A 26,318-nucleotide genomic window follows, 5' to 3' on the forward strand; every position below is an offset into this window, starting at 1 on the left:
ATTTAACAAAATGGTTGTGTGTGTAGAAGCTCTAAGGGAGAAATGTATTGCTAATTTTGTAACCTTTTCATTCTTTTTTTTTTTAACATTCCTTAAATACACAGGAGCCAAGTACAGCAACTGTTCTGGCAACGTACACATGTTGAACTTATTCCTTATTATAATTTTTTAAGTCTTTGAGCTGAAATGGCTTGTGGTTCATGGTGGTTAATCATAGTGAAATGCTTTATCATGCACTATTCCTGAATGCTTGACTTTCAATCTCTCTTTCTCTGTTTTTTGAAATTATAGCGAAACCATCTGTTAAATCACTCTGACTTTCTGAGTCATCATTACTGAATCCTGAGGTATTTGGACTTGCAAGTTTTCCTCTCACTCCAGTTCGAAAGAAAAAACTGCCACTGTGTCTTTGTTGATGATCTTCAGGTAGGATGGGGACTCCGTAGCAAGCATGTGAAGATGCTGTGTATCTGATTAGATCCAAAATGTTAACATTTTCAGTGACGTAAAATTCTCTGATTGCAGACAGCCATCTAGTCTTCACTGATGTTATATACACTATATGGTCAAAAGTGATTCCAACACCACAAGCATTAATATGAAGTTGAACCCCACCTTTGCTGCTATAAGAGTCTCTGCACATCTGGAAACGTTTTCCACTAGATGTTGGATTGTGGCTGTGTGGATTTGTGTTCATTCAGTTACAAGAGCATTTGTGAGATTAGACACTTGTATCAGGTGAGGCGGTCTGGGCGTTCAGTAGGAGGTCAGGCAGTCAGTGTTCAAATTTAGGCCAGAAGGTGTCCAGTGGTTGTGTAGTTTCACTCCAGTTTGTGCACAGGGTCACTGTCAAGCAGGAACAGGGTCTGGGCCTCATAGTTCCAGTGAAGAGAAATTGTTAAGCTACAGTATATATACATATACAGTATAATCTATATAGCATATATAGATCTTCTATACAAGTGTGCTTCCAACATCCAGGGAAGAACCACATATGGTTGTGATGGTCAGGTTTCCACAAACCTTGGACCTTATAGTGTAGCTCTGGAGATGACGAATGGAAGTACAAAGCATGGAGCTGTGCAAGACAAGAGAGTTTATCATACAAAAACAAATGTTTTTATTGGCTAACTTTTATGGAGCACTTGTGTGTGCTGTATAGTTGCAATATTCTATAATACATACTGCTATCATAATAAATGAAATATGCAAAGTATGGAATGATTATGTCCACATCTTTTTTTTTCCACTGACAGATTTTGGCATAGTGTTGGACTGGTTTGGATGTGGGGTTGTGGCGTTGTTGTAGACTCTGACATAAAGCAGGTTTGCACTGTGCACTCAGCCTCTGTGCTTAATCATGAAGAACACTAGTCTCTAGTTTATAGTACCTTCATTCTCTTTGGGTCTGCTACATACCATTCTAAACATGACAGCAAATGAGCAAGAGATTCACATGTACACCACTTACACCTTCACTTTTTTTTTGCTACTATTATAATACTGTCAAGACAGAGGAGGAAGATGAATTAATAAGAGGAGGAAGTAGAGGCTGAAACCTCTAGGCCGAAATCTTAGCCTTCTCATTAAAAAGCATTTGAAACTAAAATGGGTGCATCAAGTCTTATTATATTTTGGAGATATTCTTGTTTTTAGTTCACCTTTTCTGGAAAAACAATAAATTTTAATAAATCAATCATATTTGTGTAAATCTTCATGTTTGTATAATTAGATGCTCCCTAGGACCATATATGTTCCACTCCAGGGGTAGTTTTTGGTCAGTAAACATGGCTGGTTGCTCTTTTGGCTGTGTGCCCTCCCGCACACTCTTCCCACACTATTTCCTCTGGTTAAAAAAAAACGTTCGAGTTTATTTGTTTTTGAGGAGTGTGGAATTTGTGTAAGGTCGCAGCACAAGTTTCAGAGATGTTTTACCAGCTTGGGGCTATTCAATGCTGGCATATTTTGCTTCATTAGAGCTTGATGAACAAGATTCCATGTTTCTATGCTTCAGAGGCTTCTCCATCAGTTAGAGAAAGTACAGTATCTTGTTAACTCTTTGCTGTTCTCCATATTTCGCTAGGTCACTAAATATGTTTGGATTTGTCAGCTGTATTGTGTATCTTGAACGCTATCGGCTACATGCGCAAGTCAGTCAGTCTGATGTCTCTCTGACTTCCTGTTTAAGAGGAAATACGTCAACGATTGAACTCAAATCACAGCTAAGAAGCCATTTGTGACTTTTACGTTCAAGGGTATGGAACGTGTTTATTACCTTCCACTATGAAACAGACAAATGTTAACTTTAAAATTAAGAATTTTCTGAGGCTAATGATTTGTGTTGCTAAAATCCAAAACAACAATAATCTCTCTCTCTTACACACACACACACACGCACAGTGACATAATTATGAAAACAGCTGATTAATACCTCAACTGTCACATATACACTAGGTCCTCATTAAGACCTCATTAAAACACTCTATAAGATAGTGAGGTAACCATAATGATGAAGAGAAACATGAACATGAGATATTACACTTGACTCAGTAGATGTCCATTTATTTGGATGAATGATATCCTCAAAGATTAAACCTGTGATGGAGAAAAGAATGAAAGGATCAAATAGTTAAAAGAAGAGATTGTGAATTTCTCTCATGACACCATCTTCAAATCACTCGATCCCATGTGGGTTATGACCCCTACTTTGGGAAACCCTGCACTAGTCGCTGTTGATTATTTAGGACAGTGAGGCGTGGTACAGGAAGCAGGATAAATATCATTTTAAGCCAATTCTATAATCCACTTTATAAGACTGCATGGAGACTTTGATTATTTTTTAAATTATTAACAGCATGATATCACTCATTTTTGGATGCTACTGCAATGCAAAAAATTTATCTGGAAAAATAACAAATAATATTAGTCTTATCTTGAATACATGTTGAAATTTTTTTTCTCGTGAAAAATTATGATATATAAAAAATTGAATAACCTCAAGCTTAAAAGTGTCTTATTCTATTGGCACTCTATTCATATAGATTTCATATAACAACACTAATTCCATAGGGTTGAGCAGCACTGTGTGAGTTACATTAAGTGCTTGTGTGTGTTTGTGGTATTTATTCTGTACCTGTCAGTGTCTCTCCCGCTGTATCCACTCTCTCTGTATGACTGAACCCCTCCTCTACTCCAGCCTGCCTGAAGCGTACCAAAACCTGCCTTGTTACAAAACCTGCACACAGACCAAGTTTATACTCGTTTTACAGTCTAGTCTTAATCACAGTAATAGTCAATGCAAATGTTTATGTAATATCTATAAACATTGGAACAAACAGAGAAGTTTGTATTCGTTTTAAAATGTTGAGGCCTTGACAGGACACACACAATGCAGACATGCAGACTCACTTGGTGTGATAATGTGAGAGGAACTGCAGTGGGTCATACGGTGTGTCTGGCAGGGTCTTGAGGATGGGAGTGTTGAGGACGAAGCCTGAACCTTCCTGAAAAAGAACAGAACTCACTGGTCTACTTCACACACTGTGGCAGAGCCAAGCTTCTATAACTCATAATTCACTGCACCATATTTCCACAGAGGTTCGTTCAGACTGTCCGATCTTTCATGTGGTCAAATCTGGCACTGCTGCACTGTAACTCGGCCACTGCTTACAATGCAATTACAGTAGATTGGATTCAAGTGGATGACAAATCATGCCCAGCTGAAAAGAAACCAGTTTTTATGGTGACTTTCAGCACTCTCACTAATAGTAAAAGCCATTAGTCTTCGAACACAATACTGCTACTGTAGCTAAAGCCAGAGCTGTACAGTAAGACCTGCTGGATCATGTACAATAACTTAGCCCAAAAAACTGAAATATATCATGCCTAATTTATTCAAAGAACTTTCAGCAAAGACCATTTTCTGATGAGAATCGAAATGTAAAAAGCCTAAAGAAAATCAGTAATAAATGAAACCACTCTATTAGTCTCTATGTCTCTCTACTCTCTAGCAGTGTAAAACATCTTCCATGCAACTCAAAGCCTTTTCAGTCAAGTTGGGCCTGAGAGTCACCTATGAGAGCCTCGGTACGACATCTCTGTCCAATCAACACTTAAAAATACTCATTCAGCATGTGTTAAAAGTACAAAATATGTGTAAGCACAAGTAAAAGGTGCTGTAATTCCTATACCATTCAGCTGATATGTAAGCACTCCTCCAATATACTGTGGTGGGCAATTAAAATAACAATAATTTGTCGGTGTCTAAATATTTATAGACTGTTTGACTACTATTTGAGGAACTACATCAGTTTAAGGTTCTGGTAAGTTCAAGAATTAAATAAAAGCAAGAATCAAAAGGATCTTTGTTTGGAAGCTGAGAGGTGGATTACTAAGTTTACTACAGTTTACTGACAGACAAAACGCCCACATGTACTGCTATTTAGAAAATAAATATGCATTTGTGTTAAAATTTGCAGAGATACAGTATGTTTGGTTTAAGTGTGCCCTTTGTCGATGTGTCCTTTATAGTAATATTTACAGAGTTTGCATAAATATTTTATATTTCATTTATTAACTGCATTAAAATTTAAATGAGAACAGCAACACAACACATGATTTGACCGGGGTGCCAATATTTTTGCATGTACAATAAGTGTAACAAAAGGAAAGCTCATTTCAAAAGAATATCAGAGAATGATGAATTCTATAAATTCGTCATATCGCAGCATTGTAATACGAGAAAGGAATATGACATGGTGTCAGAAATCAGAATGATAAACCTTCACATGCTTTATACTGCATGCATGACATCAGAGTATGGATCACCTTTCCTCTAATGTCTAGAGGTAGTAATTCAAATCGAGTGGCCTTAGGGTATTATTTTGAAGTTTTTCCACTGCTTAATAGAATAAAAAATGTCCTTTGAAAGGTCTGAAAGATTATACATGCCTATTCATGACCTATAAACACTTGATATTCTAGACAGACAGAGTAAGCAGGTTTCATAACAAAGCCATTCAAACCTTCCGTCCAATAGTTCTCTCAGAAAACAGCAGGCTCTTCTTTCTGGGGCCATGAGGACACACACAGGGTTGAGAATCCTGAGGACAGAGAACAGCACTACATGGTACTGACCTCTTAATGGAGTAAATGAGGAGGAATGGAGGAGTGAAATTTAACTTAGTGGAAAAGCAGTGAGATGAGATGAGTGTAGGTGTTTGGAGGTGTGCGGAGGTGAGTGTTGGTGAATAGGTGTATGTATGCGTGTGTATGTAAGTGTAGGTGAGTGTAAGTGTGTGTAGGTGTGTCTAGGTGTGTGTAGGTGTGTGCTGCTCTCACTGGGAATGATGACAGTTCTTTAGTGTCTCTGGTGAATGCAGTCTCTCGAGAAGCATGAGTGACCAATTTGGGTAACACTTCATTGCCCTGATACACAAACACACATATACATCTGTACTTGCTATGTACTGTACTATAACACACAACTATTATACAGTTATAATTATAATTATACAGACCTGAAGGCAAACCAAAGGGCCGAAGTCCATCTTCATTACGCTGCTCTTTGTGTTAGTTTCTCCCTGACAATCAGAAACAGGAAGGTGAAGTAATGTGACAGATAATAACAGGTAAGTGTAACTGAACAGTGAGCTTTTGTTAATTTGACTCTATACTGTGGTACATTTGATATAACACACTGACTATGAAATTAACATTCAGCTTTAAGGATATTCAGGGAAGAACTACATACAATTCAGGCACAGTAATGATGTATCTTGGCAACCGTCCTGATCTGATGTCTTATCCATTGTCATCTCATATTTTCCCCTCCAATAATCTATAACTATCTGAAAGGAGTATAGTGTGATTCTACTGTTGTGATCCAGTGATACAGTGATAATGTTGTTGTGTCATATAAACTCAATTATACACTTTTGAACAGAGCAGGTAGCAAAGCACTCTGGTGTATTGTCACAGCTACAACTGACTGTCATTTCTAATACACCTCCTATAATGAAAAAATATGTACTGAATTGTGGATGCTGGTGGTGTCTTGGGGTACAAGTATATTGTGCTGCAGGTTCTTGCCATCGGTAAATCCACTCTCCTTGTTATTGCTTAGGATCTGATGTTTACGGTACACTGTGGCACAAACACAAAGACTTAACAAATAACACTCATAGCAATATTTGGCTATTACAATCATGACAATATTTCATTCATTCTTTCATTTTCAGTGACTATCCTGAGTTTTGGATGGATCCTGGAAGCAATTCCAGAAACACTGGGCATGAGATTTCATAGATTCATGCATACACATGATTCACACCTTGTACCAATCCACCTACTGCCATGAGGACATGCAGAACACCTTACAGACAGATTTCGATTTTACCTGAGAGTGTGGGCCTCTGAGGAATATAACTGCATTTATACTCTGTCTGCGATGATACTAATTTCTGAAGAAGAAAGAAGGAAAGAGAATCATAGACAAACTAAACATCAACCATGTTACCAGAACTAAAATTGGTCAGGTAGAGAGCAGAGATATGATGCTCACAGGTCTGGGGTATGTGTAAAGTTGAAGGTATCCACTTTCTCTGCTCTTGATTCTTGTGCGGGGCACAGCCTCAGCTCCACTGGGTACAGTCAGTGGCTGGTAATGGTGCTTAGTCTGGGACTGAAAACTGTCCAAGAGAGAAACACTAGAGATAGACATACAGAGAGAGAGAGAGAGAGAGAGAGACCTACAGGTAAATATGGTAGAACCGGACACACAGGGTTATCAGACAGACAGCAGTGTTTGCTGACCCGAGGTTAGGGTTGTCAAGCAAATCAAGGCTGGGGCTGTAGTAGACAGCAGGCTTCAGATTGGCAGAGTAGCCTGTCCCATAGTGATGACCTAAGCATGAACTGAAGCCTTCTTTACCTGACAGAAAAAGAAAAATATATACTGTAAATACAATAAAGTCAAGGTGTCCCATATGTAATAGGGAACTCAAACATGTCATGGATAATAAAGTATTAGCAATGTATAGCAGGAATAATGTATTAGCAAGGTATAAGTGGAACATAACATCCATCCATTTTCTGTAGCACTTATCCTACACAGGGTGGAAGAAGCCTGGAGTCTGACCCAGGGGACTTAGAGTACAAGGTGGGGGACACCCTGGACATGGTACCAGTCCATCACAGGGCATAATCACACACCCAATCACAGACTACAGATAATTTAGAGATACCAATCAACCAGCGCATGTGTTTAAACATGGGGAGGAATCTGGAGAACCTGGAGGAAAGCCTCAAAGCACAGGGGGAACATGGGAACTCCACACACGGGGTAGAGGCTGAGGTCTGAGGCAAATGTGCTAACCACTAAGCCATCATGCCCACAGAACAAAACTAAAATAAACAAAAATAAAAAATATTGAATTGTCTTTCCCACGTACAAGACTTGTGTGCAAGACAACATACATGTACTATGTTTTATCTTAATGAATTGAACAGAAATCGGCATGTCAGTGTTAGATAGCCACTAGCCATCTTGAAACAAAACAAGAGCGAAATATAAGCCATGGAGCCTGAGAGAGGAAAGTGTGAAAGGTCTGGCCTCGTGTCATCTCCTCTCACCATAGTCATGTTGGTAGCTGCTGCAGTGCAGATTGAGAGAGGAATTAAACATAAATCTGTCTGCTTTGCCTTTCAGAGAAGACTTGGCTGTATCCAGTGGTCCAACCATCTCTCAAGGAAAACCAATAAGCCTACAATCCAATCCAAAACACAGAATAAAAACAGAGTAATAACTAAAGCTAGACATTACTTGTAGAGTTGTACTTGGTTACTGTGCTTAAGTATTAGTTTGCTGTATTTATACTTTACTTGAGTATTATTAAAACTGAATACTTGTACTCAAACATTTCCAAGAAAAATTGTGTTAATTTTTATTCCTTAAAATTTTATTTAAACTGCCACAGTACAATTCACAAAGGTCTTCAAGAATTGTGTCCAATCGTCATATGCTCATGCTACACAATGTATTTAGCACTATACTTATATGTGAGCTAGCTGTATATGTGTGAATATGGAAAATCTCCCAAACTCCAGTGTGGAGCTTTTGGATGAGTGTCTCAGGCCCTGCTTCAGTCAAATGTTTCAGTATCTGGAGTAAGCAAAGACTTGCAGAGAATGAGGCACCTAGTCTTCCTCCGTAGAACATATAAGCTATAATCTGAAACAGCATGTTGAGGTGTAGCTAATGTGCTAACATTAACTGCCTATAATTGACTAATTGTTCATGTTTTGTTTGTTCATGCTATGTTAGACTATCAATAATTCCTGTAGCTAACACAGTAGGTTAGGCAATGAGTCAGATTTTAACTAATGGCAACTCTTACAGAGGCAAAATTATGTCATTGCTATGGGGGTAAAAATAATTTTCTAACAGATAACATAAGTAATAAACGTTATCTTTCTCATGTAAACATGACAGTGAGTTAAAGAAAATACATTTGCATCTTAAAGTAGCAATTCATTTAACTTTATTTGTCTGTTTCTCTGTATTTGGCTGTATACTTTTAATTAACATTTTGGCACAGTACTTATTTTCACTCAGTATTTGTCTAGCTCTGGTCTTATAACACATTTGTGTAACTATTAAAGATTTGTACAAGGTTATTATAAACAAAAAAAAACACTGTCTTGGCAGGAAATGAGAAAAGCAGACTTATTACAATAGGGTGGATTCATGCACATTCAGCTGTGAGTCATGAAGTAAGGCAAGAATTCATTTCTCAGATGATTATTTTCAGTTCAGCAAAATAATGAATATTAGCAAATTATTATTATTATTCATCCATCATATTCAGTTCATATTATTCAAGACCTGACATGCCTGTAACAACTATATAGTCTGGAATTTTGATTACGTCAGTAATGTTTTAATCAGTTTCTACGTTTTAGAATATAATTTTTCAAGCCTTCATTCAATTACTGAAAAACTTACCTCCTGGAGCGTTAAGCTGCGCGTGCGGCGGGAGAGCGCCCTTCCCTGTTACTAAGGAAACCAGCACTCTAACGCCTCGTCACGATGTCATACGACTTAATAAATAACTACAATGACCTGTAAAACAAAATTGCATAAAAATGTTATAGGCACCAATTTCTAGATGACCAATCAAAACATTCAAAGCATGATTCATTTCTGTTCTGGAATCAGTAGGAAGAGCCGATATTTAGGTTTATAGGCTAACAACAGACTGCTGTATGTAGTTTACATCGAACAAAACAGGAGATACAGACTAACACGTCAGGCAGGCTGGTGCACGGTGCTACAGTAATTTGAGGATAATTTATCTGGGATTCTGGGTTTGTTGTTTGCTTTTGAATCTTTTTTGCACATTAAACTGTAATTGTGCTCGTTGTCCTGTGACGGTGTCGATTACATTTCCTACCACAAGATGGCGGTGTTGTTCCGTCAAAAGCCTGAAGTGCCACTGCTGCTTGTCCTAAATTCATCCTCCTCCTCCAATTTAATGTTATGAAACCGAGTTTTTTGGGGACCAATTAGACAGTGTCTATTTTTATGGATGCTTGCATCTCTAGGTTATGACAGATCAAAAAAATCAATTCCAGATAGATAATTCCTTTTGTCTGTCAGCATGAAAACTGAAATAGTGTCAATACCATCACAATGCTTAAAAATATTTACACATTTCCGAAGCTCTCCCTCCTTTCCGAAGGGAACTGCTTATCATCTGTGAAGCATTATGGCATGGATATGTGTGAACTGAATCAAATGTCTGTCTTGATGAATGACTGGAAACAGCAGCAGTTGAATAAGTTCATCATAATCCTAGTAAACAATGTTCCACCTTAAAACACAACAAAGTAATAAAACAACTTAGGAGGTTTCCAGGTCAGGAACTTAAAGGGTGCAATGTTCCTGACCAGCCAACCACAAAACCTGAATCCCATGGGTGATTTCAAAAAGCCTATGAAACAAGCAGGATCTGAAAACGCCTGCATTATTAAGAAAAAAAAAAAAGTCTAGCACAGAATCCTGGAAATATATCCAGTCTCTGGAAATGTTTATGGGTCAGAGACTTAAGAACGTCATCAGCTGCAGAGGATTAGCTTCTAAGCATGAAACATGACAGTTGTTTGTAAGATTTCAATAACTTGTGCTTCCTCTGGAACATGTGAATCAGCTATGATTAATTTATGGATCAACCAATATGTAAAGACCTGTTTGTTTTTTATCCTTAGTCTCTATTTCAGTTCAAATATAAAGTGAGAGTAAACATAAAGAAGCTGTGTTGTGCAGTCTGATATATCACTTCAATATTGTGAGAATGTTTATGACACAACTTTGGTTGATTTTAGCACATCCTTTTGAACATCCAGGGTATCATTACAGTGGCTCCTGCTGTGCTTTTGCCATCAACCTTCTGCCCTCACATCAATTCATTCTCACCTTCATTGTCAGCAGCTCTTCTTAAGTGAACAGAACTCCTCCTGTCTCCTGCAGAGTGACCTGTCACTGTCCCACCTCTCGCCACGCTCCAATATTGAATGGTGCATATTGGCTCGGCTTGGCTGCACTTGTGGGTCGTGCCAAGAGAGAACACACACATGTGCACACATGTTCACAAGAGGTTAGATCTTCTTGTCTTTCACATATAGTGCAAATAAAAACATGAATGGAAGGAAGGAAGGAAGGAAGGATGGAGGGAGGGAGGGAGGGAGGGAGGGAGGGAAGGAGGAAGGAAAGAAAGAAAGAAGGAAGGAAGGAAGATACCTGAAAAGATTTGTGGTTAAGTGAATAATTTGATTGAATATTATTTGTTTAACACTTAACAGTGCAGATTTTATCAATTTATCCTTTATGAGCGAGCCAGAGGTGACAGTGATGAAAAATTCCCTGAGATGACAAGAAGAAGAAACCATGAGAGGAACCAGAATCAAAATGGAGCCTCATCCTTACCTGACACCGGAGAGTGAGATTATAAATCATTACTAACATCGGAGAGTGAGATTATAAATCATTAAGTGTGTACTATATGGTCAAAAAGTACAGTTGTGTCACCAGGAAATTCATTCTGTTCATCTGAAGATGAAGTCTGTCTTGTTGAAGTTGAAGAAACTGATCACTGTTGGAGACTTGAGTGCAAAACTGTTCATATCAATTGCAGTCCTAATCCACCTTCATGGTTTCTGAGTGGTGCCATCCACAGCAATTTCATGTATCTCCAGGCTCCATGTGGAGTCATCCTCAGCAGCAGTGAACAGCCTCCATGATGGGATTCTAACCAGGAGTAGGAGCATTTTTCATTTCCTGAATAATCTTTCAATCTGAGTTTTGTTGCCACAATAAACCAAATTATTTTCTACACCCAAATCCTTCCACATGATGGTAACATCAACAAAAGTTCCTCAAAAAACGGATGTCCAGAATGGTGCTTTATGGCATCACTCTAAATGTTTATTCTTGGCAGATTTATCGAGAAGAGTATAAAAGGTGTGGAAGTCCTACTCACTGACTCAAACTCCATTTTAATTCTTCTTTAAAAGCCTTGTGCTCTCTACTGACTTAATCTGTATGCTGGCTCACACTGTTAATTTATTTCTTTGAATTAAAAGATTCAAGGTTTAAGATGCCGGTACACTTCCTCAACCCTCATCATCCTCCAAAATCATCTACAGCATGTCCAGTGTTCCCTCGTTCGAAAAGCTTCGGGTTTTCTTGATGAAATGAACAATGATTTTCTGTCAGCATTCAGTATCAGATTATATATAAGATTGTCTGCTGGCACACAAGAGTTTTTCATTTGGTCCAGCAGTTCGACAGTCTTTAAGAAAACTTCACCAGAAGTGAATTATACTGCAAATGTATTGTGTCAAGTATTCATTTACTGTTTCTTCCAGACAAAATGAAATTTCCCCTTATGAAGAAGTGGAAATAATGAAAGCAGAGAAACAGCCTTTGCAGCATGTTGGACAGATTGTCCTTTGGAATAACTAGTGCAGGCTCCACTACTGAAGTCCCTACAGTGTCTCCTGTTTCCATAACATCACAGTTTGTGAGACCTGGAGGAAGTTTTGTTAAAAGCACCACTGTGGGTCTCAATAAGAAAAAAAATAACAGCAGATATTTACCCTCTGACATTTTAAATCTTAAACATTCATTAGAGGGAGATGAAATTGGTGTGTGTGATTGTTTTGCACAATTTAATCATTTACATCCATTGAACAGAATATGTTTATTTCCTAACTTGAACAGGAAATGGTGTTTTGAGGTTCGGCTGACTTTAATTGAAGGTGACACGGGTTTCTTTGCACACTCCTTGTAACTGTACTGCATCTTTCACCCACAGGGCTTAAAATTCCTCATCCCAGCAGATAGCACAGCCGGTCCAGAAGCCACAAAGCCCACTGACTGCCTAAAAATTCTTTGACAAGAAAAATCTGCCTGACACAGCTATGTCTGTCTCTTGGGGAAACAAACTTAAGGTTTCAGGAACTACAATTCCTAAGAGAAGCATGTTTATTAAGAGAGCAAGTCATGGAGAGGCTCCACATGCTGGTGGAAAGCAGGAGGGCAGAGTTTTGGTCTGCTGGGCTTTAAATAACCAACAACCTAAATAATTCAAATAACTTCAAGACGTCAAGTTCTCTTATACTGCAGGGCTCGAAACAAACTTTTGGGGGAATAGCAATGTATGTGTGTGTGTATGAGAGCTTCAATTTGGGTGCACTTCTGTCACAGCACATCAATCATCCAGTGTCTGTTGTCTTTTTTGCCCACAGCCATTTAAATCTAATAAAACAGCTATCTAGCTCTTTCCTAGTCTCTCTTTCTCCTTTACTACTTCTCTGTCTGCTTTACTTTCTGGAGAAACAAAGATGGAGAATGTTGTTTGTTACAGTCTCCAGACTAAAACCTTTCCAATGTATACTGCATACTGTATGATCTTTTTTTTTATCTTGACCTCTTGAACACTGCAGCAAAGCGTTCTCTCAGTTAGGAATTCCTACATGTGTACTCCGGACGGTCTTTTATACCCCGACTTCAAATCAACATGCTGCTCACAGCATTAACAGTAAACAAAGCTAATCTTCCACACAGCATGTTATGTGGATGTGATCTCTAGAAATTGAATTCATTGTTTAACTGTGACCTCGGTTCTCTTGGTTTCCTGGATCATTCTGCTCGTGTGCACCGTTTCTGACAAAATAAATATTCCAGACTTTTAACTTAAACCGTGACCCTTTGTAACACATTCATGTATCATATTTAACATTCATGCATCCTTAAATTAGATCAAATTTCCAAGACCATTAATACTTCTGGAGCTGAATGTATCCTGTATTATCTTTCTGTTGTTCGCTTGAATCAAACCACTTTCCTTCTCTGCAAATTCTCTGCAATTTTCACTTTTCTTCTCATCTTTCAGTTTTCCTTTCTCCCCTCATCATATCTCTTTCCCATCTGTCCTGGAGGCCTCCTGCCAGAGTCTGCGTGTCTGTTCAAGTGATTCACAATTATAGAGTTCTCTTGCCATTTTTCTGGCCTGCAATGTTATTATGTCAAAACAGGGAACATTTGCTTCTTTTCCTCTGAGCTGCACTGAAAGAGAGAAGATGCAGGTTGCAGGATCCAAGGTTCTGGCTGATGAAAAAAGAACGGATGTTTCATGGCACCAGTGCTGCACTAACAGTCCCCTAGTTCTAAAGAGAGTATTTTAAATCATTAGGAGAAGTGAAAGCATGTGGGAGAATGATGGAGAATGTCCTGAAAAAAGGGAGAACTTGAGAATTTAGAGACAGAAGTGGGGAGTAAAGGTGTGTACAATGTGAGTCTATTAATAGAGTAATGTGATGTAAGCTGGGGCTCCTGTCGCGCTGGGTGGATTCGGCCGTCTGGTGCAGCGCAGGAAAGGACAACAGCACAGTCCTTGTCTACAGGAACCTGGCTCAGTGTGTGTGTGTGTGTGTGTTGGCTTTACAGCGTGACTCACTCTCTTCCCTGACACTGGCTTCATGCATGGCTGTAACATTGATTTCCATTGTCCAGGTTTCTTTTTGTCTCGATGCTGCGGTTATGACCGCTCTCAGCTAAACAGGTACAGCACCTGCTGCTCTTTCATTTGCCATTTTAACACACACACGCACGCATGCACACACACACACTTTGTAGCTAACAAATCCAAACTATTTGCTACACTGTAACAAATGAATGCGCCATGCTGAAATTAACAACTTGTTCACTCTTAATATTGACTGAGCGTGACCAATTGTTTCAAATGCATTACTCCACACACTGTATTGTATTATCGGTACACTGGTTAGCAAATGGTTGCAAAACACTCTCTCAAAATGAAGCGCCTTAAATACTCTGATCATTAAATAATGTGGTGCATGTTTCAGCCCATCAGTGCTAAATAATTAATGCTGTATACAGATGCACTATGATTGTACATATGGACCAGTGTGTGTGTGTTTGTTTTTACTACATTGTGTGGACCATGGCGCATTAGAACACTCATAAACTGGGGACCAAATTCCTTTAGGGAACCACAGTTTTGGTTGCTTGTTCCTAATTTTTGCTCAGGAGATAATGCTGATTTGTGTGATGTAAAATTTTTTGCTGGACTCGCTAACATCTATGTCTTCAGCTGTGGGTCACGTGTGCTCACTAGCTCCCCTGTAGTCTGAAACTGGTATAACATCATGACTATGTGAACACAACACACTTATCATGTCTTATGCACACGTGACAAATGTTTGCAGGTTTCCTAGAGCTCCATATTTATATATTTATATTTAAGTCCTTCAACCAGGTCAATTATATATATTTGAGTTTGGTTTAAATGATTTATATTTTAATTAATGATAATACTTACATAAACCTCATTAAAATAGCTAGGGAAAGGGGATGAATACTTGTACAATATGCGCCACTTCTTTGTTTTGAGTGTCATTTAAAAGACAGATGATACAAAGCTTGGTGCTACAAGCCTAGTAGCTCTGAGTTGTATTTGTTGGCCTGCGCTGGTAAAAGCCTTGAAACAGGGAAACGTAAACAGAGGTAAATAAAATGTTCTGTGAAGTCTCTGAAAGATTCACACTGAACAGCTTACTCATTTCAGTGTCAGGAAAAACATATGATAATTAATATACATGAAGGTGCTGATGTGTTGTGGTTGAAGTGTGTGTTCAGATGTTCTGTAGGTGATGTATGTGCATGTGTTAAGACATTTATGTGTGAGATTTCTGGTGATAAATGAACAGATGCAGCTGGAGGTGTAAACATGTTATTGGTAAACTGGTTGAATGAGTGTCATGTGACCTAAGCTTACTTTAACACTCCTGATGTACAAGAACCCACCTCACAACACTGTGGTTCTGTCCTAAACAGCAGTCTGTACTTACAGTACACTACGTCTTTGTGTGGTTGTGTGTGTGTGTGTGTGTATGCACATGTGTAAGAGAGCACAGTGTTCTTATTCATCCAGCCATGTGTATTTAGCCAATAATTTAGCAGCAGAATTCAATTTCTTTCCAGATGAATAAGTGTAAAGAACATGTCACCGAACACGCAGTTGTTTGTACAAATTATTGTTTATTTATTTTATCATAGAACATAGTAAGAGCTCAGCTCTATAGCTCCACCCACCCCACACACACAGAGGGGTGGGGGGCAGACAGGAAAACATATCAACCAATTAAATCACAGTCCGCTCGGCCAAAAAACAGGAGAGGCAGAAAAAAAGAAAGGAAACGCTTAACCTTTGTACTTCTGGGTGGAGCTTATAGACACCTCAATCTTTAACCCCACTCCTGAACACACACACACACACATACAATAACATGGAGATTTATTCAGTGTTATGAACGCCGACAGAGCGCTTGGTCTGAGTCGTAAGGCTTGACTGCGATTTTTCGTTTCTATGACATTTTCCTCTCACTCTGAAAGACAGCAGTTCAATCGTTTTCATGGAATGTTTGAAGATATAAGATGCTTGAATGAGTTACAGAGTGGTGTAAGAGTACTGAGGTGTCCAGACGGCATCTTCAACCCAGGACTAAACTGACATTCTGTAAAAAGATGCACACACACATGCTCGCACACATACACACACAAGCTCACTTAGACAGACAGCTCTACATCTAGACACATCTAAACATAGCCAGACACTGGGATGTGGGAGGATTTTTCAGATCAGGGAAAGGAAAGATGGCCTGGCTTTAAAGCATCATAAGCATGTAATGCTGAGATAAATCCAAGATCCACCATTTCCCAACACTGACTGAAGGTGTTTTTTTTTCTTTTACACAGTGTGATAAAAGTATTTGACACTGTTAACATTTGGTCACTGTATTATCTTTTTTTAATGGATATTAATGGAATTTATAATATTTATCAAATTGGTTCATTTCAATAAAGAGGAAGACAGAAGAAGAAAAGAGAAACACTGACCTATGCTAGAAACGTACTTCAACCACATCTATATATCTAGGACACGATTCAATAAAGACACGAAAGCTTCTATAGCACTACCACAGACTAACCACCAGACTAATTTTTCAGAACGAACATGTTACACAAACGCAAACAAACTCCCGCACTTCCACTCTGCGTTCCCGTGCACTCTCCTGGGCGCCTGAACCTCGCTGTGTTCATCAACAAACAAACAACAAACAAATAAACAACCCATACAAAGTATTAACAGGAAACAACACAGACTTTTAAGATGCCACGTGGTAATTCATAAAAAGAATAACAATCAAAGGAAAAAATTAAATAAAATAAAACCGTGGCACCGCAAGAATCTACAGAAAGCATGATCTCGGTAAATTCCTTTAGAATGCTTCTACACGGCTGACTGATTTACTCTACCAGTTATATATACTTCTGGGCCTTCGACAGGCAGCTAAAATCTATACAGTATTCATTTTTCATATATTTATACTTTTTTACACTATACAAAGTTGGCAAAAAAATACAGAAATAAATCCATTAAGATTGTACACACAGGAGTGCTGACACACACAGCATTCTTCAGTGGAAGCAGGGTTGATTTGGGACAAACTCAGAGGGAGAACAAGAGAAGGAGAGAGACGACAAATCATCTGCTAAACCAGGACACCCGAATCATAATAATCTTCATCCAATTATCAAATCATTTCAGGAGAATTTTACATTTTGTCAGTGCTGCCGTTATTTTTTTGTCGTCTCATTATTTCCAGACTGTAGTCCCTGGACAAAACAGGCAGTCTTCTCATTATAAAGGGTATACATTTTTCCTAGGCTTAAAAGTGTATTAAAAACCATCTGTGAAATTTAAAAACCTTGAATACTTGAAAGAATGCAAGTAGACTCATTTCACTGACACATTCCTAATGGAATTGCTTTGACTAACTATAAAAAGAGGATCCCCATCAGTTCTTTGGAGCTGAAGGCTGCAATTTGCGCTGAGACTGTTAGTAACTCTTATTCTCTAGAAGTGATGTTGAGGAGACCAACAACCTGGAGACAAACCTGGAGATGTGAGACATGGAGCTTACTGACGTTTATAACCACCATGTGACATCATATGGGAAACAGTGTGTGTGTGTGTACCCTTTCATCTGTTTCAGCAAAATCTCTTTATCACACATTATCTCCAAATATCTCCCAGCGCATTTATATAGATGTGACATTTAATAATCACAATCATATCAACGCTTATCGAGGAATTCTGGGTAATATAAGGTTTTTCATTACAATTAATGTAATATGTTTTATAACAGATAAAGATGCCTCTCCTTCTCTTCTCTTGCATCTCTGCTCTGTCGTTGCCAACAACCCTTCCTCCAATGAAAATATAGTGGACATCAAATACCCTTGTTCAAGAAGGGCATATCATCATCATCATTTTTTTTAAACCACCAATAATAATTTAGCATTATTACAAGTGGCAATTAAATCATCTTTACAACCACAGAATTCTTCATTTGTCAATTATTTACAGGAAAAAAAAAACTTTTCAAAAGATAATATTCAGGGCGTTATTACTCCCCTTTTTCCAGTTAGTTTATAAAGAAACAAACTCAACATTAGAACACCTAGTCTATCACACACAGTTATACACAGACCAACATTCAAATGTAAACAGAAAAAGATCAGCTATTATTACTTATTGTAATCATTTATGTTCATTTAGTATACTGTGCACAGAAACCCTGACTGGGAGTGTGGCCAAGCCGGCGCAAGGACCGGCGCTTTAAACAATGAAAAGGAGAGCAGATGGAGGCTGGGACTAGAACAACACACACTGAGTGAGAGAGGGAGAGAGCGAGAGAGAGGGAGAGAGACAGAGACAGAGATATCAAGTCTGATAAGTTCCTCTGAACACACTTCACCTGGCTGACTGAGCCCTCCCACCCCGACACTGCACTCTATTAGCTCGTCTCTCAAGCGACACTGGATTACAGACCTGATCTGCAGAGACACCGAGCTGTAAGACGAGCCCTGTCCGGCGGGAGAAAATCAGTGATAAGAGCTATAAGCTGCTGAATGAGAACAATATAATGCATTGTTGGTATCTGGGGTGTGTGTGGGTGTGTGTGTTTGGGAACACATGGCCCTTAGGGGCAAAATCACCGCAAACAACCAAAATCAGAGCTTTGCACAATAATCTGCAAAATCCCACCACAAACTGTTCTGACCTTTACTGCTAATAAAGCTTGAACTATTTGAACTGAGCAGGAAGGAAGAGAGAAGGAAAAAGTCTGGAGACAGGACTGAATAAACATGTGGGCAGGAGAGAAGAAGAGCAGTCTGAGGAGAATTATCGCCTTCTCGAGCGTCTGCTTTTCTAGCACTCTTGTCATGACTCGATTTGATGCCTTGACAGCAGGCAGGAGACTTTACAGAGTGAAAGTGTTATACTGCAAAAACAATGATCTTTAAGCTAGTTAAAAAAAACGCAAACTCAACTAACCTTTCTCGGTATCGTTTTGTTTTGGAACAGAAATAAAATTAAGCCTATATTTTTACTCAATGCCATATTCTACTAGCCGATGACGTTTTGCTAATTTATTTCTGGAAAGAAGAAAAATGATCTGCCAATAGAATACAATGATATAATATGAGTTAATAATTATATAATGATCTTATATTTCTCTCAGCGCCATGGCCTGGGTTCAATTCCCGGGCAGGAAACCAACCCAGACACTAAGGGGTAAACTCTCAAACTCGGATAAAATGTAAGAGTTAAAACCTGTGCCAAAATCTGATATGCAGATCAGATGATCCGCTGTGGTGACCCCGGACAGGGAGCAGCTGGAGGACAACATAATAATCTTATATTTGACGTATAATATTCTCTAGATAACTTTTCATTTATTCACCATCTCCACTTACTAAGACATGCTTTTTTATAACTGATTGGTATGAAGTGTGTGATCGCTATTTCCAGACTTGTTATTCTACGTGCTCTGACACACAGCTCAGTTACATTTAGCTGAGGTTATTGTAACATCATACTTTGTGATGTCAAATCATTTACAGTTTTGTTATTGCTTATAACGCATAAGAGCATTTAAAACCGATTTCTGCTCTTATTCAGTATGAATAGCTTGTGAATACTGCCGTTTTAAGAATCACATTTGAGCTTTTAGCTCCATCCTGTACACATTTGGCTGTCAGTTCTCAGTTCTTCAGAATATCAGCACTCTGTAATATGCAGAAATGTGTAATGGATGTAACAAAATAAACGATTAAATATAGATTTGATCAGATGACACCTACATGTCGTCCTAACATGTTTGCAGCAGGTCAGTAGACTTTTTAACCTCTGAATTAATTGTTCTATTGATTTTCACTAGATCTTCCACATCACATGTTCTTAACTCTGGTTCTGGAGAACCCCCTGACCTGCACATTTTAGTGCTTTTGCTGCACTAACACACTGATATCAACCTCTGAAAGGTTATTAATTAGGTCACTGTGGCGCGATAGACATTAGATTTTGAGCTATTGCAGTATTTGTAATGACCATGCAATATGTAACTCCTCTAATAGATCATGTGATTAGTGCTTTCACTGGTATGATAAGTTAAATCAATTGTGTGGACTGGCTGGACTGGAACATGCAGAATGACTGGGAGCCAAACCTGTGTCTTTCAAACATCTCACAAATGATCAGTAACTTTTCTAGAAGACTGTAGAATATTGTTATTGGTATTACTATTACTGCATGAACATTTAGTTGATCTGGACATTTGTTCCATTAAATAATATTTTAACAACATTGTCCAGATTAATAGCAGGCTTCAGACAAGTACTGTAAAGTTTAACACACTCCATACCGAAGCAGCAGCAACACAAACACTCCATATGATGCAATCGAGTGCAATGGAAGAGAAACTGCATCACACCTTGGATGGTGTCTGTCTCCCCTTTTCCTCTCGTCTCTTCTGTTCATCTCATTTCTGTCTGCACAATTTACAAGACGAGAATCAAACGAATCAATGACACAGCAACGAGAAGCTTATTTAATGATAATAGTGATTGTGAGATGTGTAACTATATTAAGATCAGACTACTACATCCCCTACACATAGAGAGAGTAAAGCATGTGACACCTTTTAGACTTCCACAGTCACAAACATCCCATTCACACACACACACACACACATACAGAGCACCCACCCACTTACACACATGCACACACACACAAACTATACAAATCTCTGTATTGTTTTGGTTTTGTTTTTTGTTCAGACATCTGCAGAAAGCTTGGCAGTAAACTTTTTTTTAGACATCGGCTCAATACAGGCAGTATTTAATGAGGTCACACATACTGGTACACAGGCAGTGTTTAATGAACACAATAAGTGGCAGTGGTTAATTAGCTTTAGCACAGAAACAGACAAGCAGGCCTAGGCAGTGTTTACTCATTTAACCTACTCTACAAATCAAAGAGAAAACAACACCACAAGATATCATGTGTTATAAAATACACAGCCCATGTCAACATCCTTTCTAAATCATCCTGCACTCCACAGGAAAAAAAAAAAGATCTGGGCTTTTAAATCCTTTTATTATCGCTAATGTGGAACGAGGAACAATGCTTGTAAGAAGTGAAGCGTTTATTCATTCACTAATTGTTCATGAACCAAAGCAACAAAGGGTGGAGTCCACATTAAGCCACAAAAGCAAGCACTCAACGAGAAGTGCTCCATAGATATGGATTGCCATTAAGTGTGAATGAGCAAAATGACGGATTGATTAGAGCTCAGCTTTCTTACTCAAGAACATCGAATGATCGGAAAGCAGCATGACTTCACGAATGCTATCCTGACCAACAACCCCACAGGGACCCAGAGTCACATACACATCAAAACCACACACACACACACGTGCATTGTGGTCCTCAATTTTGTTTCTGAAGTTTCTTGCTTTTCTCAGCTCATGTGGTCCTAGTTTTCAAAATAACTAAATATTTGGTTCCATCATCTTAAAATGATTTTAAGGCACATTACTCAGTAACTACAATAAATCCGCAGTGATACAGTAAAACTAAGAGGAAGTTAGAACCCATCACTGAGGTCTAGGAGGTTAAGCAGTGAAAAATTTCTCAGGCCAGAGAGTGATAGAACTTCACCACTACTTTATTGAGAATATATACCAACTTCCAAACCCAATCAGAAGAATGTCTTCATTCTTATTGATTTTTGCACACTTGCTAGTTTTAGCTGTTTTTATATACGCTCCCTTGAGTAGAACCGGGGTTGATTTCATTCCAGTCTGCTGAGCTCTCAAGGCGTTTTTTCTGTCAATGTTTAAAATTGACCAATGACTTCTGTAATGGCTCGGTTTTCCTCCAACAAGATTGCAGCAGCAGCATTACAGCTTTAAAGTCTGAGGTTAAAGACTAAAATCTTAACTCTGCAGACATTTATTTTTATTTTATTTTGTTTTTTTGTGGCAGTGCTTTTGAGCCACTATCCCTGTACCTACTCTGTTCCTCAAAGTTCGCATAAAGCACAGACACATATCCGACATTTAGGCAAAGTCTTAATATGATGGTGCCGTTATACATGGATGAATTTGTTGTAAATGTATTTTTACATCATTATACACAGATATCGTTATTTTATGCTATATTATTTACAATTTTATTATTGCTGATAACTGATAAGTGAATTTGTTATCTGATTTATTACTAATAGTTACTAATATAGCTTTAATAATCACGTCTGTACATTTAGCTACTTCCCCCTGCTTTGATCACACAGAATAACACAATACTGCTGTAATATGCAGAAATTTGGAATGGATGTAACAAAATAAAGGATTAAATACAAACAGAGTTACAGCTGATTTTGATCAGATTTGAGCTTCACGTCTCTAACATGTCTGCAGTCGGTCAGTCGACATTTTGATGGCTTATTTTTAATAATAAATGTGACTCTTTTCACACACTAGCATGTATCCCAGGGAGGACAATGTGAACCTACATCCAGATTCCCATAAAGCTGCTGTTATATAACAATGAATTTATTTAATTATTTAAGAACCAAGAGAGCTTATATGATTATGCACACTATACAGAACATGTGTTCTCAAACCTTCTGTAACCAGGTGTAATAAACAAATAAATAAATAAAACAGGTCCAAGTATATGTTCTTTAGGGTTAGTAATTAACAATAACTGAGGATTAACTAACATGGTCCGAGTGTGTAAAGAGCTTAAATAAGATGAAACTCACTTAAAACTATAGCATAAATAGTACATGCACCTACAGACAACATCCATGTGCTGAAGGCCTGAATGTCACTGAAGGATCAATGACTAGAAATCAGAGAGAGAGAGAGAAAGAGAGTGTCATTGCTGTATTGTCTGGCCCAGCCTCCATGCATTGCTACACCCATCTTGAGATACCTCCCCCTTAAAATCCAAAAAAGTATTACTGTTAAAACATTTATTATTATATTTATCATCATTATTACACTGCCATATAGTGCAGGTTAACTCTATTTCTCCATCTCATTTTCAGAGGCATACAGAAAGGCAGAAAGAGAAAAGAGGATAACATTGCAGACTGGCTACTTTTTCACATCAGTGATTTTAACCACACACACACACACACACACACACACACACAGTCAGGTAAAGGCAGTATTAGGGCAAACTCTTTATCGTGAGGATTCCTGCAGAGACTTATCCTCATCAGCAAGTTAAGAAATAAAAAAAAGAAAGAAAAGCCACCGGGAGAATAGATCAGACTGCGGTACAGAAGCCCTGACGAGCCATGCAGCCCACATCTCTCTTCTCACAAGTTTGGAAGAACATTTTGCTTGAACTCATCAATTGTCTATTTTTTATGGCAAAGATGACTAGATTTTTTGTATACATATATTTTTCATTCCTACTGAATGACTGTATACTTCTTTTACAAATGTCCCAGAGGAGATGGAACAGTTAGTCTCAAAAGTTAGTGGTTTTCCCTTCGGTCACTAAAGATTAATAGCTTTTCAACTGGAGCTATAACACATCATCTACGGCACACCGACAAGGAAAACATCCCAGGAAAAGGGGGAAAATTTACTACCATTCTTTCAGTGAGACAGAGATCAAAAGAAAAAAATTCAGAAATTCAGATAGAAAAGAAAAGCAAGCAAAGAGAGGAAAGGTGGATGAAGTAGAAGAAAGGAGGGATAAAATAATGTTGAATAAAGAAGATGGATAAAGGAAGTTACTAAAATTGATAATGAAATGATCTGATGTTCATCAGACTGTATGCTGTTCAATCCTTGGGGATTAAATAAGCATGAAATTCCTTTTGTGTGTAACAGTGAATACGCACAAAAGAACCCTGGGGCGGACTGGGAACAAAAAACATCAGGGAATTTGGTTTAAAATGTTGACAATTGTCAGTAATTGTAATGTTTTGCATCAACTGGGCTGCATTAGATCCAATGCATAACGCATAAAAATAGATCCATAAACAAAGCGGTACATGTAAATAAAAAAAGGTATATTCTATAAAAGTTTATTCTTTAAAATTCTAATCCACAGCACTACTGCAGTGCATCTTTGTTGGAAAAAGCTTCCTCCATCATTTTCCTGTTTTAAGAACCAGCTTCTGAAACAAATCTATTCAGTTCATAATGTATATTTCAATTATTTTTTTTAAATAAAGCATGACGTAACTGACTGGTAAAGCATATTATCTGCTTATAACACAGAGGGAATACATGGATGGAGGTTACAGCTTGTTGATATTGCTCGGTTGTTTGGTTGTTTTAATTTTTTTTTTTGCCAGCCAACATTCCCTTTAAATAGGTTAATGAACATACTAGAAAAAAGGGCTGGCCCATTCAGCCAGTGGAAAAAGTCTCAAACTTCCTGTTGGCCAGTCCGCCCCTGAAGATGGCTAATAAATGAGCTCCCAAAAGTCTCTGATGGCTCTCACCCAAATTTAATGCAAGAGTAAAGACTGACCCACAAAGAACAGGAGAGAAAAGGGAAAGGTTAGAGAAGACAGAATAAAAAAGAGGAGAAGCAGGGATCGGACAGATGTGATAGACCTCTAGGGAAATTTGTTAATAAAAATAGGAATGAACTGAAAGTGAACTGAAAGGTACAAGCAGAAATAGTGGTAACACATCACATTAAAGTTTGCATATAGCAGTTTTCAAATGGCTTCCTTCAATTTTTCTTTGTGTTGAAGTACAGGAAGAATTAATATTCTTAGTTAGAAAAGGGGAGCTACTTTAACGATTACTAATTTAACGATTATGATCATTTCATATGCAGACCTTAACAAAACATGTTACCAAAATGACAGCAGATCTCAAAGAGGGCTGCAAGAGAGAGAGAGGGAGAGAGAGAGAGAGAGGAAAAACAACAACAACAACAACAACAAAAAAGATCACGTGTGTGATTAAGCTAAGGGAGAAAGCAAAAGTCACACAAGGGCAGAGGCTTTTAGTTCAAAGGTTTGAGAATGGATGGCTAAAGTACCCGTGTTTTGCAGCCAGGCATTGAGTCAGTCTTGTGCATAAGGATGGGAAATGGGCTCAAAGGGTCAAAGGTTACAGGTTATGGGCTCAGGGTGGGACCAGGTGAAGTTGATCAGGCTTTGAGGGCATGCCACTGTGCCACGTTGGTGCGCGGCCTGCTCAGCATGTCTTTCCAGTGCTTCACCTCTGCTGGACCGCTCTTCCACGACAGATAGATCTGACCCAGGAGTAAACACACACAGACACACACACACACACACTTAGCGACTTTGTAAATTTCTGTGCCAATGATATACTCTAAGTCCTTCCAGGAGTGATTTTTGGTGATTGTTGCAGCTAAAGATGCAATGCAGCTTGTTTTGTTGTGCTTTTTTGCACAAACTGCTTAAATCACAAGCACACAATTTATCTTTTAAACTCCTACGAGTAAAGACACATATCTAATGACTTTCTACGAGAGCTGCACTCCTGATCGATGCATGTGAATCGAACAGGACTTAGTCTGAATGTGTTGTGAAGTCACATGACAGTGATGTCACATGACATGTTGTAGCCCAGATCAATCATCTGCAGGATTTTTGAGACGAATCAGCTTAAATCACAGATTTTGCTTCATTTTGCATAAATTTTTAAGGACTGTGTAAGGGCTTGTCTAGGGATTGTCTAAGAGCTGTGGCACAACAAGCTCACTTTAAAGAACTACTGTTAAATTTTCACTCAGTTTCATGTAGCAGTAACTGCTACATATTTATTGAGACTTGCTGTGAAAGTCAGTAACTCTCCATAACAGCAGGTGGCAGTAGACAGAAGTAATCATTAAAAAAATTACCTAGAAGGCTCTACAACAGTGTATAACAGAATACTATTATTGTACTGCTGAACTAAATAGAAATTATATGCCACCAACATGTACTAGGGGTAGTATAAATAGTTGTACACAAACTACTCTTTTCAGATCTCTGAATTCAGAACTGAAGCAATACTGAGCAATGAGGGCCGCAGTGCAGATATAACACGGTAACCATAATATTACTGAGGCAGAGTTAATCATGTAACCTGCAGCTGGGACCACATACTAACAAACCCTGACCAATTAGAATACTGGAAAATCTTCATTTCTCTGTATTGAGTTACTCTGTTAGACACGAGGAAGATGATGTAGCTGTTTGTGACAATTAATCACAAAGGCTGCCAGATGTTGTGAGAAAGGCATGTAGTTTTCATTCCTCAAGCACTAAATTGCCTTTTATATTATTACAGACATTATAATTTCTAAAGCGTATCTATCATTGACACAAAT

The 26,318-nt window shown here is 38.3% G+C and overlaps 2 protein-coding genes across 4 annotated transcripts in view; both read right to left on the minus strand.

Moving 5' to 3' along the window:
- Positions 1-33: 33 nt before the first annotated feature.
- saxo4 (stabilizer of axonemal microtubules 4) lies at positions 34-9,118 on the minus strand. Its single transcript, XM_058407526.1, has 12 exons — positions 9,005-9,118; positions 7,633-7,763; positions 6,814-6,931; positions 6,563-6,707; positions 6,398-6,461; positions 6,032-6,144; positions 5,520-5,582; positions 5,341-5,427; positions 5,025-5,102; positions 3,409-3,503; positions 3,134-3,235; positions 34-2,595 (listed from the first exon to the last, which is right to left on the minus strand). Exons 2-12 carry the CDS (start codon positions 7,739-7,741, stop codon positions 2,583-2,585), a joined length of 987 nt encoding a protein of 328 aa, XP_058263509.1. The 5' UTR covers positions 7,742-7,763; positions 9,005-9,118; the 3' UTR covers positions 34-2,582.
- A 7,217-nt stretch (positions 9,119-16,335) lies between these two features.
- Positions 16,336-26,318, minus strand: part of syt7a (synaptotagmin VIIa) — a 113,449-nt gene continuing 103,466 nt past the window's right edge. For all 3 annotated transcript variants that reach the window (XM_058408088.1, XM_058408087.1, XM_058408086.1), the window contains one exon: positions 16,336-25,235. In XM_058408088.1, the coding sequence (XP_058264071.1) occupies positions 25,131-25,235 (105 nt within the window). In that variant the 3' untranslated portion in view covers positions 16,336-25,130. The remainder of the gene's footprint in view (positions 25,236-26,318) is intronic.

This window comes from Hemibagrus wyckioides, linkage group LG14, assembly GCF_019097595.1.
Source record: "Hemibagrus wyckioides isolate EC202008001 linkage group LG14, SWU_Hwy_1.0, whole genome shotgun sequence".
NCBI classification, from domain to species: Eukaryota; Metazoa; Chordata; class Actinopteri; order Siluriformes; family Bagridae; genus Hemibagrus; species Hemibagrus wyckioides.